Here is a 14,003-nt window from a genome sequence, read left to right as displayed (position 1 = left end):
CGAAACCACCCATTTCGGGTCCCGAAACCACCCATTTCGGGTCCCGAAACCACACTTTCGGGACCCATAACAGCCAAACATTACAAAATCAGATTTATGGGTCCCGAAACCACCCATTTCGGGTCCCGAAACCACACTTTCGGGACCCATAACAGCCAAACATTACAAAATCAGATTTATGGGTCCCGAAACCACCCATTTCGGGTCCTGAAACCACACTTTCGGGACCCATAACAGCCAAACATTACAAAATCAGATTTATGGGTCCCGAAACCACCCATTTCGGGTCCCGAAACCACCCATTTCGGGTCCCGAAACCACCCATTTCGGGACTCATAACAGCCTCACATATCAAAATTCAATTTTGGGGTCCCGAAACAACACATTTCGGGTCCCGAAACAACACTTTCGGGTCCCGAAACAACACTTTCGGGTCCCGAAACCACACTTTCGGGACCGTTCATTCAAATAACATATCAAAATCAAATTTCTGGACTATGTAATCATACTTTCGGGTCCCCGAAACAACACTTTCGGGACCCATAACAGCCAAACATATCAAAAAATCACATAAATCATCACATAGAAGCAAATAAACACAAAATAATCAACCATTTTTATCGTTAAAATCATTAGAATCAGCAGAATCATCAAAATCCATAACCCTAACTCTAACCGCAAAAACCTAAACGGTCTTCAAATCATCAAAATGTTTTAGGATTCTAAAGGAGATGTTATTTACCTTGTCCTTGGAGATTTTGGAGTCTTGCATGGAGATGTACCTGGACCACCAGCCTGAAAAAGAGAAAAGATATTCACGAATGAATGCAGACAGTGAAGTGAACGGAAATACCCGAAGGAGAAGACCTACCATTTTCGATCGAAAGAAAGAAGATGAATAAAGTTGAAGAAGTCGGGGATGCCGCCGCCGGAGAGAAAAATCGCCAAAGAAGAGAAAAATCGCCGGAAAGAATAAATGAAAAGAAGAAAGAAATAGGAAAGAAGAAGGGGGAAACTGAAACGTTTTCTTTTTTTTTCTTTTTTTTTTCTTTTTTTTCTCTCTCCTAGCTGGCAAGGCCACGTAGGATTCGTGGCCTTGCTTTCGCTACTCTTTCGTTGAAAATATCATTTTCCTTTTTAGTTTGCTTTTACAATTTACCAGAAAAAAAAAAATTACTATTTTTAGTTTGTAGTTCACAATAAAAAAGTAGAAGACAAAAAAATACCATTTCTAGTCATGTTGAAAAGCAGATTCCATTTTCAAGCATTTTGGACCAAATTTGTGTAAAGTCTAGTAGGTGTGATTGATAAAGCCAATTAATTTTAACAAAAATAAAAGTTCATAGTAAAATTCTTTAAGAAAAATCATATTCTATCATTTCTTTAATTAATTCACTTTAATTTTTATCATCTTATTATTAATTAATGTAAGTTATTTTGATAATTCACATCATACCTGATTTTCATCTAATAATCCAAACTATTTTTAAAAATCATGATCAACGACCTTCTAAGTTTTATTTTGCCTATGTTTAATATAAAAAGTATAATTGAGCTAAAAAAATTAATGTGGAAAGGTTATTTTTTTACAAAATTTTCAACAATATTCCTGCATAATTTAATCATTTATTGACCAACAAAGATATGCTTAGTGTCAAGTACCAAACAAAATAATATATTAGTTATTTAAATCATTTAAAGGATCAATAACTCAACAAATAGAATCAAAAGTCAATTAACATTATAACATCAACAAATTAGTCCACCAACTAACCAACAACTAAGTTATAAACTATTGAACAATATTAAATAAATAAAATAAACAAGCAAAATTCATACCATTGAAAGTTCCTTTTGATTGCTTCACTTTTATAACCTAAAAGTCGATCAAGTTATCGATCATTTCATTCGAAAAATGAGGATAAATGTGATTGACTCTATTTTTAAAGGTATTTAGTCATTCACATTTACATTAGCGTATTTTTTTAATTATTTACTACTTTTATGTCATTTGTTGTCAAATAAAAGACTATCTTAAGTTTACAAAATGATGTATTATTTTTTAATGGTTCAATTATAATCAATTATGTGAAATTGTAAATTGAAATTGAACCGTCTTTTATCATTTCGTGAAAATTTAGAACCACATTCTTTTATAGATATAGAATAGTTTTAGCGGATTAAATCGATTAGTTAAGTGAATTTCATCGATTTTTCTTCTATTTCATTTGCAAACTCGTCTTGACAATAGAATGGTGCAAATGATGTTTGCAATTGGTAAGTTATAATCAAATATTAACCATCACTTTTCAAACACGATGAATAATTGAAATGTTAAATAATCAACGTTTTCGTTTTCAAAATCAATTTTCACTCAAAATCCTTTAAATCGGATTAACTTCCTAGAAAAACTAATCATCTCATCTCAACAAATTGAAAAATCCAAAAAAAATTAATATTTTAAATATGTATGTTCTCAACTACCAACAAAAGATATGCTTAAGTATTAGCAATTTCAATTATTTCAACATCAATCACTCAACAATATTCAATAGTTTCAAAAGTCAATTATCATGATAACATTATATAGAGTTTTATTTAAGAAAACAAATAATTAGGTGGAGAACAAAAAAAAAAAAAAGTTAAGTTCAATTCCACTAAAAACACTATGACGGTAAAATTCTTACCTAATTTACTCTGATTTTAAAAAAATCACAACCATAATCAAAGGATTCATTGTTACACAACGAAGACCGCATCACTTTTACAACATAAATAACGATCAAGTTATGGACCCAATGAAAGTCGCATAAAATGTCTTTCTTGAGCTTATAAATGAGATGAACAACTAAGTTTACAACAAAACAAACACATATCCTACAACCCAATTCTAATAACAATAAGATTAACCATTTACAGAAAGCAAATTCCAAAATGGGACACAACTGAAACCAGCAGATTTCAATAATACTAAACCTAACTAGATCAACAATCATATGCAAAAGACTTGCAATTTAATTAGATTTCAAACAATCAATCAACCAAAGGTTGTATGATAGTTGCTCTCCATTTCAATCTCACCATCTTCATGATCTCTGCTTTCCATTTTCTTGGATGTGCTGATCTTCAAGTCCTCTTCTTCAAGAACAATAATCGAACTATCTTCTTCATCACTTATAGCACTTGTGGGCGAATCCTCGTCAAATTGTTGTGAGAAACATTCTTCAATCTCTCCCGCCAGTGACTCCATTTCATCTTTCTCGTTCTCCTCTCCAGTTCCATCTTGACTATAATAAGGATTATCTTCTTCAAATTCTGATATGGGTCCTCTCAATTCGCAGCTAGTATCCATTTCCTCCTCACTTTGACGATCATCATACGAATGAATAGACATTGGGGATAAGTTACCCACTTTAGCAGCTCTATCTTCGTCTTCGCGCTCTCTTAGAGTTCTAAGAATCAATGTCTTCAGCAAATTCATCACTTGAACAGCATGCATCAATGCTGTTAATGGATCCGACATCTAATCAATTCACCAAACAAAACAAAAAAAGGTTGTGAGAAAACACAATTTGAAACCGATCTGTTAAAGATTGGTTTAAATTATAATATCCCATTACCTGAGTCATGTTAGGAGCAAAAACCATGGCAATATTTCTGGCATTCATCTTGTTGAATTCCTCTTGTTGAACAACATCAGCCATGAGATCAATAGCCCAATTGAGCAATGCAGACTCAGTGGGTTTCAGCTGATTCACAAGATCAACAAATTCATCCTCATTGTTACATTGCAGGACTTGCTCCGGCGAAAGACCATCGAGAATACCAGAAGGAAGTTCCCGGAACCAAGCCTTGATTAAACCAGCCAAACAATGAACATCAATATCATCTGGAACCACACCTCTGTTTAGCTGACTTCTAACTTGTTCTTCTTTACTATTCTCCGGATTAATTCTGAAAATCCCTTCAGCCTGAATCAAACCAAAACTGTTAGGGTTACTTCAAACCCATCTTAAATGAGGATTATAATCAAGAAAGATGTTACCTTTAATCCTAACTGTGTATAGAGCTTCTCTTGCAATAGTAAAAGAATGGTGGGTACACTATTTCCTCTTGAATCAAAACAACACTGCATCGATTCTGCTGAAACTCCAAACACACTGATGCTGTAAAGAAGGAAACAATGAAACCCAATATTGTCTGTCCTGTTCAGATCCAGTTCAGATCTGGAATTTAATATAAAAGAAAACGAGAAAAAAAGGAAAAACCTTGCACTTGGGGGTTTGCAAGGGACTTCAACTTCGAATTCAACGGGAAGACCTAAGAAACCATGGAAGCGGTCGAATGTGACATGAGCTATATGCTGGACGTTTGTAGGCCAACCGATTTCCATTTGATGAACAGTGGAGATGACTTGGTCGTTTCGATCTATACGACAAGAAACCATTGATTTTCTAAGAGCAGATACAAGGAGAGCTACTAGAGAAAGCTGTTGACTTTGTTCTCTTCCTTGTTCTTCTTCTTCATTACTACCATGGTTTTGGTTTCCTTTTCCAATACCCATCCCGATTCCACCGCAGCCCTTTGTAACCATTACTATTCCTGTCATTTTTTTTTTCTCTTTCTAGGTTTTGAAGAAGAAGAGGGGAAATGAGATTTGAATATGAGGAGTAGTTGTTTGGTTGATGAGGGAAGAGGGGTTTGGTTTAAAACTTCAATGTTTTGTCTTTGTCTTCTTCTGACGACCAACGGCCATGCGTTTCAAATTCTTCACGACTCTCTCTCTCTTAGTAAGTTACCAAATTACCCTCCCCTAATCTTCTATCTTGGTTTCCACCATTTATTTTATTTCAATTGTTTAAGTTACTAAAGTAAGTAGATTCATTTAAAAATATTTATAAAAGTATTAATAGATAATGATAAAATAAAAATAATAATTTTAAAAATATTTTTATATTTTTATTAATAAATTAAGTGATAAATTTAAAGAAAAGTAAAATAATATTTAACTAGATTGAATTATTTAAATAATTTTAACTAAATAAGTCATAAATTGTCATTCATTAGAAACGGTCTATTTAAATTTTGTGCTAGTGTCTTAAATTTATTAAAAATTTTAAAAATAATAAACATAAATTTGTATCATATTCATTCAAATAGAAAAAAATAACAATATTAATTTTTTTGTTTGTCTATGTTAATAAAATTATAAAAAAACTAATGCTGCCAAGAATGGAAACTTTGGGATTTTCAAGGTTTTAAAATAGAAGCATTGAACAAATTAGTGAAAATAATAAAATATTTATAATTTTTTAATAATATAATTTATTATTTTTAAATAATTATTTAATCTATTTAAATTTTATTATTTATCTGTAAATTTATTTACAAACTTTTTTTTATCAAATAGTTTGAAAATATTGATCCGAATATAATAAGTCTTATTTATATATAATATATATTAACAAATTTAATAAATGTTATTTTTTATAGTGATAAAAGTGGTGTTGGTTTGATATTTATTTTGGAATGATGTAACTTTTAGTTCGATTCTATAATTCTATTTAAAAATAATTTAAACTGTTTTTGGTTGGCTTTTATTGATAAGTTGTAAAATCAAACTGGTGATGTCCTTGATTTAAAAATAATTAAAATTTTGTTAAACAATACAAATTATGTCTAAAATTTATTTACAAAACAAATAACAACAATAATAAAAATATACTTAAAATTACTTTTAAAAAGTAGAAACAATAAAATTATTTAAAAATTAGTTTAGTATAAATAAAAGAATTACAATAATCTTTTTATTATTATTATTAATAATAATATTTATTATAATTTATTTAACTATTAAGTGACTAGGTATCAATTTTTCTATTTCTGTGTAATTGAAATATGCTATTTTTTTAATTTTACCTATAATTGATTGGTGTAATTTTATTAAAAATCGGTTTAAAAAATTATTAATCATTCGTTTTGATCGATTTATTTAAATTTGATGATTCAATCGATTTTGTTTAGCCCACAATGTTTTGAATCTACCTTCCCTAACCATTTAAATTGTACAATTTCTTTCTACTTTATTTTATTTAATTCTCACATAGAAGCAAACATAAAAAGAGTAATTTAGAAAGACTATTATAAATATATATTATAAATAGTTAAGCTAACCTTTATTATGAACAAGAAGGTGTTAATAAATTTATAATTAAGATATTATAAAATATGATTTCGTCTAAATTAATATTGAAATGAAAAAGATTTTTCAATTAAATTTGTCCAAGTTTTATTGTTAAATTCAGTTTGAGCTTCAAATTGAGGTGTTTTTTTAGCAAGACTATTTTTTAATCTAACAAATTCTCCTCTTTATTTTTTTCTCATAAAAAGAAATCAACTTGTTTTTACATTCCATTTTATTTATGTACTGGAATAATAGGTCTCCCCAATGCATATACTCTCTTTATTCTTAAATAGAAATTGAAGAGTGACTAAAAATGCATATTCTCCATTTTTTTTTTAAATAATTAGCATATCTTGGCAACTTGTTCATTGCATATTGTTAAGTCAACAACTTTAGGATTTAATTGTGTTAAAATAAAATATTTGTAGTTTTATACTAAAAAAGAAATTCAAATTATCATGAACTCTTTTATAAGTTGAGTAAGACTTGAAATTCAAATCACATGACAATGTACAATAAAAATACTTCATTTCATTAAAGGACAACCCAATTTGTAGATTGAGTAAGTATAACTAATATTCTCTCACCCATTTCAAGATCATTTTATTATAAAATTCTTAAATTGTGAAATGAAAATAAGACCTAAATAAAACTAATAAAATATTAAAAGATGCAACTAATATGCATTAAAGTCTTCAAAAAGATCTAAAATGTTTACATAGAGAGTTTTTATTCCTTGATTTGGTTGCTCTTGGTCATTACAACAAAATAAAGTTAAAAAAATGAATATACAATGATGTTTGTTTATATCTACATCAAATTTTGATGAAATTAAGAAAATGAAATGAAATTTGTATCTCAAATTACAAAGTCATATTGTTAATTGCTATTACATTGTTTGTTATATTTTCCAAATAAAGAAACTAATTATAATCTAATAATTAATCAATTAATTAGCGCCCTTCTAAGTTTTAAGTTTTAACTACTAATCTTATTCTTGATTTTCTACAAAATTTGTGTGATTCATTGTTATCCCAAAATTTAAATTTAATAATGTGATTGATTTTGGTAATTAGTTAACAAAACAAACTTAAATAGTGTATTGAACTAGTAGAAAAAAAATTAAACTCATTCATTATACTTTGAAATAACGCACTTTGTCCAATAAACATATCCAATAAACTCATATAACCTATTATATCTTAATATTCTTTTATTGGAAGGACCGATCCATTTCACTAATTCATTACAAAAATATAGAAAAAATTTGAATAATAAAAATAGTTCAATATATTATTTAATTTTCTACAAATACATTAATAGTTTATTGATAGAGTTAGTTAATTGAATATGAATTAAAATCTAATATATGGTTTAAGTTATTAATAAGATATATTTAATTTATTTAGCCCATTAAAGTTTAATCAATGATTTGAGCAATTCATATGTAATACAGAATTCAACATGCTATTGACTTTATTCATTTTCTTAAAAGTTTAAATTTGTAATGTTATTATATGGTCATAGTGAATACGTGACCAAAATAAATGCTGCACATATTTAAGGATTTTATGTTTTCTATATTATTGTTATTATAAAATAAATGTTGTTGTTAAAACAAATAGTAGTAATTATTGCACTTCTCTACCCTAACCAAAAGAATTTAATATTGCCCATAAATGGACAGATCCATTTATTTCACCATCAATTCAACTTATTAGAAAATAATATATATTTTCAGCTAAAAATTCAATTATTAAAGATTTGATCATAAGAATACAATAATTTGTTCACCCTTTCTTGTGATCATATTTCTATTAGGAGAGTCATTATGTTTTTGATGATTTTTATTTTGGCAAACTAAATCGTTTTTTATTTCTTTTCTTTAATAGTGGATTTTAAGAAAAAAATTTCTCTAATATTTTTCATGTCTAGTTATTTTCTTCTTTGGATAGTAACTGATCAATCATTTATTACCAAAGTTAAGATGTTATGTTTAATGATCCTCTTATAGACCTCTTATATATCACTAGCATGTATCCCGTGCATTTGCACGAGTAATAATATAAAAAATCGTGAAAAAAATATTACGGTAAAATTTTTATGGGCGGGTCAACCCACAATCCGACCCAAATATCCATTTACTCTCACATATATCCAAATTAACCACAGCTCTCGACCCGGCAATTCGGTCACTTTAAAAATTAAGCATCATTATATATATATATTAGTTAGTTAAAAAATTGAACTTATATTGTTAAAATGTCACGCGTTTATCAAATTTTGGGTTGAATTTAAAATATAAAGTGTTATTAGCCTAGTTGGTTAAAAGGTTGTATTTGTTTTGTTAGGTTACAAGTTCGAACCATACATATAACATTTTTAATTTTATTTTTAACCGTTTTAAGTTTATGGGCGGGTCAACCCACAATCCGACCCAAATATCCATTTACTCTCACATATATCCAAATTAACCACAGCTCTCGACCCGGCAATTCGGACACTTTAAAAATTAAGCATCATTATATATATAGATAATATTGATGAATCTCTTTAATATTTAAGCAATTGCTTGTACTAAACTCACATTTATTATTAAGCATGCATGTTAATTTATGCACTCATAGACTACAACTCATTGATAGTTGTTAAATACGAAACTTTACGACATTTGTCTCACTTCTTAACATGGTGTTTGAATAATCGAGTCTCTAAACTAATCTGTTTAATTCTAATGTTGATTATCTTATAATAATTACATGTATAGTATTTTCAACATCTTTCTAAACGGCAAATTAAATATCTTAGAATTCTAAAAACATTTTTGTGGATGACTCCAACACTAAATCTGAATTTCATCAATTCTTTAGCTTACGTTAATATTGAACTATATCGACTTCAACACTAAATCTGAATTTTTTTATACATGATACACTTCTAGATTTTTTTTTTAAAAATGTGTCTGAAATTTAAAATGGAATTCTTTTAAGTAAAACGAAATAAAGTATAACATTAAAAAAATAAAAATAAAAAACAAAAAAAAGGGAGAAAGAGAATAAAAAATGGTACGCACAATCAAATAATTAACGTGCACGAAGATTTTTTAGAAAGGAGATTATCTCCTCAACTGACTCCTAACGAATTTCAGATAATGTCATCGTAATAGTGATATGAATTTTACGCATCAGTTAAATACGATCATTGAATGTATGCCGAAGTCCTTTATTCAACTAGTTCCATAGTCTCGAGGTTTCAAATCTCTCTATGAGAGATGTTTGGAGTTAGACCTCGTTCAAGAAAAAAGAGTGAAGAAAGAAGCTAGTAATATTATTGATATGTTTTTCTTCTATTTGTTATTTTTTTTCAGATGTCCCTGTCATGTTATACTAGTAACATAGATTTACATTATTGTCGTTTTAATATATAAATATCAGATAGGTAGATGCAATATTCAAAAACCATTAACACAATTTTAAAAGAAATTACTAAATATTATACACTAAAATATCTCAAAATCTGAAAATTGTCAAAATGATTACCAATTTTTATTAGAAAAAATAATCATTTTGCTTCCTCAAATTTGATGATGCTTCAATTTGTTTCTTGAATTAATGAAAATGACTCAATATCAGACCCACTTTCTTCTTTTTCTTCTACTTATATTTTTTTACTTTCCTATCTCTTCACTTCCTCTTTTCTTGTTCTTAATTTAGTACATTTAATATGGAATGCAAAGTAAAAAAAAACAAATTTTAAGCCATTTTCACAAGATTTGAGGAAACTAATTTTTTCCATAAGACTATTTATTTATACAAAGAGTAATTGGAGTTTAAGATAGCTCAAAGAGAATTTACAAGACCAGCATCTTTCTGAGGCCTGGCTTCAAACAAAACACAACTATGTGATTTCATCTTATAACCATCTAATTCATCAACCATTTCATCAATTACCATTTCTCCATCTTCCATAAAGAAACCCGGAAAAGACAAACCCGTATCAACCAACCTAAACCATTCCATCCCAGCCCGAGTCGTCGGCAACACCACATTTTCCGACCGATCACCGCCATTAAACGCAATAAACATATCTCCCTTGCTAACTTTTATAACCACAGCCAAAAATCTACTCATCGGATCCTCCCATATCGGCGTTTTACCATCTTTCCCACGCCACTCTATATCCTTTTCACTCAAGAAACTACTCCTTTGAAAAGCATCATTCCTTCTCGTCCTTAAACAAGTCAAAAACGAAATGAATTCAGATGTTTGAATTCCGAATCCTGTTTTTAATGAACTCCAGTTAAACGCGCTTCGATCCGCGTACTTTGTCGAGCCTCCTGAGGATTGTCCACACTCGTCGCCAGAGTTAAGAACAGGAATCCCCAACGAAATGAACTGGATGAAGAGGAAATTACGGATTTGTTTGAGCCGTTTTTGTAAGATGATCGAGCTCTTTGTCGGACCTTCTTCTCCGCAATTCCAGCTTATTTCGGATACCAAACCGCTCCCATTACTGAAACTAACCAAATCTACCAGCGAGAGCCCCCAATTTCCAGCTACGAAATTGAAAGAGAAATTCGGACCTCGACCACTCTTAAAGATATCGCCGCTCCCGCATATTCTCGTCGCGAGATCACTCACTAGACCGTCGTGTTTCAGGAATTTCCTAACGTCGTCGCGGAATCTATCGTTCATCTCTGCCCATCTCTTCCAATGCGGAAATCTAACATTCAATTTCTCCTCTGTTTCTGTTTCGAAAGGATTCCGATAATCTGCAATGATTTTCGTGTTATGTAACAACGGGTCAAACGCGATCGCCTCGACCAAAGGAGGGCGATGGAGGATTTCACCTTTCGTACCCATCAATAACGACGAGGCGTTTATGAAACAAAATCCATCGATGTGAAATTCGGTTACCCAATAACCAAGACTGTCTAAGATCAATTCCTGAACTATAGGATGATTGCAATTCAAATGTCTTCCATCGCGAAGATATGTATCGTTATCGAATCCCTGTAACGCCCCTGATTCTGTGAAAACAACTTCGAGAAGGATTTCGATACCATTTTCATGCAACGTCTTCACCATCTCTTTCATAGAGTTGATGGAAGATTGGTTTTCCGGAGAAAAGAAATGAAGTGGGAAATAAGGTCCTTGTTGTTCATCGAATGGGAAAATCGGTTCTAACAAGATCGCATTCACTCCTAGACTCTTGAAATGTTGCAACTTCTCTGTAATCCCCATAAAAGTCCCTGCAATTTCGTTCGGAAGGTTGCTCGACTTATCGATTGTGAATTTCTTGACGTTTAGACGATAAACAAACAGCGTTTCCATTGGTAAGGAAAGGGGAACATCGCCATTCCAATCAAACGGAAGTTCGTTGCTTAACTTTCCAAGTCTGATTGGAAGCAAACTAGATGGAATGACTGTTTCAATGATTTTGGCATATGGATCTAAAAGGACACCACTAGTTAGGGTTTCATCTCCATTACAAATCCGATAACCATACTTAGTGAAGGGAAATGAACTGTCAAAAGAAACGTGCCAAACTCCGCCTGTTCGATTGATATATGGATCAAGAGCAATTTCTAGGGTTGGTTTTCTTGTAGAGGTATCATCATATAAACACAGAATCACACTTTCAGCAGCTGGAGAAAATAGGGCAAAATTGATTGAAGAATCATCATATAAAGCAGTAAACCCTAAAGGAGCAGGATGTCCTGATTTAAGGCCTACAGGCACACAGAAATGCGTCTTCCTATGGCTTTTTATTTCTAGGGTTTCTGATTTTCCATTCGTTGGAAGTTTCACTAGGAAGGATAAGTACAAAGGGGCCAAGCTAGGTTCAAATTCCAATTCAACTGTAAATTTGCCCAAAGATTTCTCTGTAAACGCAGTCTCAATAGTTCGAGATTTGTCTGATGAATCAGATCTGAATATACTCCAACAGATTAATGGTTTATCCTTCTTCTTATCAACTGATATCTGTAATGATGAAAGTTCAATGTATACAGAATAATTGACATTCTTCTTCGCGACGACAACATTCACAGGACCGCCGTATTCCGTCCACAATAGATAAGTCGCCGGCGGCGATCCTGTTTCAGTTTGAGAAACAGATGCCGCTATCAATTTCATTCGCCTGTTGTGAATTGTGTCTGAATGAAGTAGGGAACCAGCCGTTTTTCCTGAGGTATACACTGTATGTTTCTTGTATAGAGAATTAGAACCAAGGAATAACTTACATGATTTGGAAGGTCTGCAGCTCCAAAATTGGGATTGTATCAGAGAAGATGAAGGAACAGCTGCCATCTCGCGAGCAATCTAAAAGAAGATGAAATCGTAATGAAGATAAACGAACTATACTTGAGAGTATTGAGTATGAATATATCAAATAAATCGGAAAACAGTTGATTGATTGATGGATATAAACCCTAATTTGTAAGGTTGATGATGATGATGTAAAATTCAAGCCCAACAAGATCAAACAGCAAAGAAGGAGGAGAGGTATATAGAGAGAGAGGATTTAACATTTTCACATGTGACAAAATCTAATGATATAAATGGTTTTACTAATATATTTTATTTATAATTGTTAAAATTAATGATTATTTTAAATTAAATATTTTTATTTTTTTAATAAGATTAATTTTTTAATTTATATAAAATATTATTTTATTTAAATAAGTATTAAAATATTTACTAAAAAAATATTAAATTAAATAAATATTAATAATTTCAAATTAAATATTTTAAAACACTCATTTTAATTTAATTATTTTTTTAATAAGATTAACAACTTTAATATCTATATTAAAAATAAAATACATTATAATGTTGTCTAGTTTTCAACACCTACCAATTTTTATGTGCCTCAATATTTATATTATATTATTAAATTACAATTGAGTTAAAAAAAAAATTCTAAACCCGAAAATATCACCGCTTCATTATAGGTTAAACCTGAAATGCACTTGAGTGAAGTTTGCTTCACTTTAACTTATAACATCAATAAGAGTGAAGCAAGATATCGCTTGTTTTACTTGTATTTAAATCGTTAATAGAAGTGAATCAAGCTTAACTCAATAACATTTGTTTCACTTCTTTTAGCAACGTTAATAGAAGTGAATCAAACTTTACTCAAGTGTGTTTGTTTCACTTCTATTAGCAGCGTTAATAGAAGTGAAACAAACTTTACCCGATATCGCTTACTTCACTTTTATTAACGATGCTAATAGAAGTGAAGCAAACTTCACTCGACAACGCAAGTGAAACAAGATTCACTTGATAACGTTTCACTTATAATTTATAGTATATATATTTATATATTATTAATAATTAAATCTTCATTTATCGATAGCGCGCTTCACCTTAGATATTAACGTAATTAAGTTTAGTTTAATAGTTTAAACAAATACAACATTTCCTATTGCACTCCCATTATTCACTTTCTCTCACCGATTTTTTAAACCCTAACACGAATGTTCTCCATTACAATCTTCTTGTGAAAATGGCATGAAACGATAACAACGACATCCTCGTGGCGGTATCCAACAACAATGAAATCGTCTTGGCGGTATCCAACAACAACAAAATCGTCCCAATATCCGATCACGTCAACGCAATCCTCCATGTATCCAACAACAACAACGCCGATAAATCTAAGAGGTAGTGTATTTGGTTAATGTCGTGTTTCTAGTATTTTTATTAGTGTATTTCTAGTGTATTTCATTTCATTTGTAAATGGCTGCTCAATTGAAGCGTCATTCACTTGACTGTTGTATTTAATCTTTATTGATAAGTTTATCTAGGTATTTTTC

General features: G+C 30.3%; 2 protein-coding genes across 2 annotated transcripts; both read right to left on the bottom strand.

The window, feature by feature from the left end:
• Positions 1–2,807: 2,807 nt before the first annotated feature.
• LOC124938437 (rho GTPase-activating protein 2-like) lies at positions 2,808–4,668 on the bottom strand. Its single transcript, XM_047478878.1, has 4 exons — positions 4,269–4,668; positions 4,046–4,166; positions 3,621–3,971; positions 2,808–3,523 (listed from the first exon to the last, which is right to left on the bottom strand). Exons 1-4 carry the CDS (start codon positions 4,607–4,609, stop codon positions 3,038–3,040), a joined length of 1,299 nt encoding a protein of 432 aa, XP_047334834.1. The 5' UTR covers positions 4,610–4,668; the 3' UTR covers positions 2,808–3,037.
• Positions 4,669–9,950: 5,282 nt separating this feature from the next.
• On the bottom strand, positions 9,951–12,679 carry LOC124937986 (isoamylase 2, chloroplastic). The gene has a single exon (XM_047478333.1). It carries the CDS (start codon positions 12,493–12,495, stop codon positions 10,024–10,026), a length of 2,472 nt encoding a protein of 823 aa, XP_047334289.1. The 5' UTR covers positions 12,496–12,679; the 3' UTR covers positions 9,951–10,023.
• Positions 12,680–14,003: the final 1,324 nt, after the last annotated feature.

This window comes from Impatiens glandulifera, chromosome 5 (assembly GCF_907164915.1).
Source record: "Impatiens glandulifera chromosome 5, dImpGla2.1, whole genome shotgun sequence".
NCBI lineage: Eukaryota > Viridiplantae > Streptophyta > Magnoliopsida > Ericales > Balsaminaceae > Impatiens > Impatiens glandulifera.
Note: the sequence above shows the minus strand (reverse complement) of the source record. Positions and strands in the feature narration are given on the sequence as shown.

What these genes read in the sequence shown, in the direction of transcription:
- LOC124938437 (XM_047478878.1), bottom strand. Translation starts at nt 4,609, where the DNA reads ATGACAGGAATAGTAATGGTTACAAAGGGCTGCGGTGGAATCGGGATG. An exon ending in TGCAAACCCCCAAGTGCAAG is followed by an intron (nt 4,167 to 4,268) that starts GTTTTTCCTTTT and finishes CCTTCTTTACAG; the next exon opens with CATCAGTGTGTTTGGAGTTT. An exon ending in ATACACAGTTAGGATTAAAG is followed by an intron (nt 3,972 to 4,045) that starts GTAACATCTTTC and finishes GGTTTGATTCAG; the next exon opens with GCTGAAGGGATTTTCAGAAT.
- LOC124937986 (XM_047478333.1), bottom strand. Translation starts at nt 12,495, where the DNA reads ATGGCAGCTGTTCCTTCATCTTCTCTGATACAATCCCAATTTTGGAGC.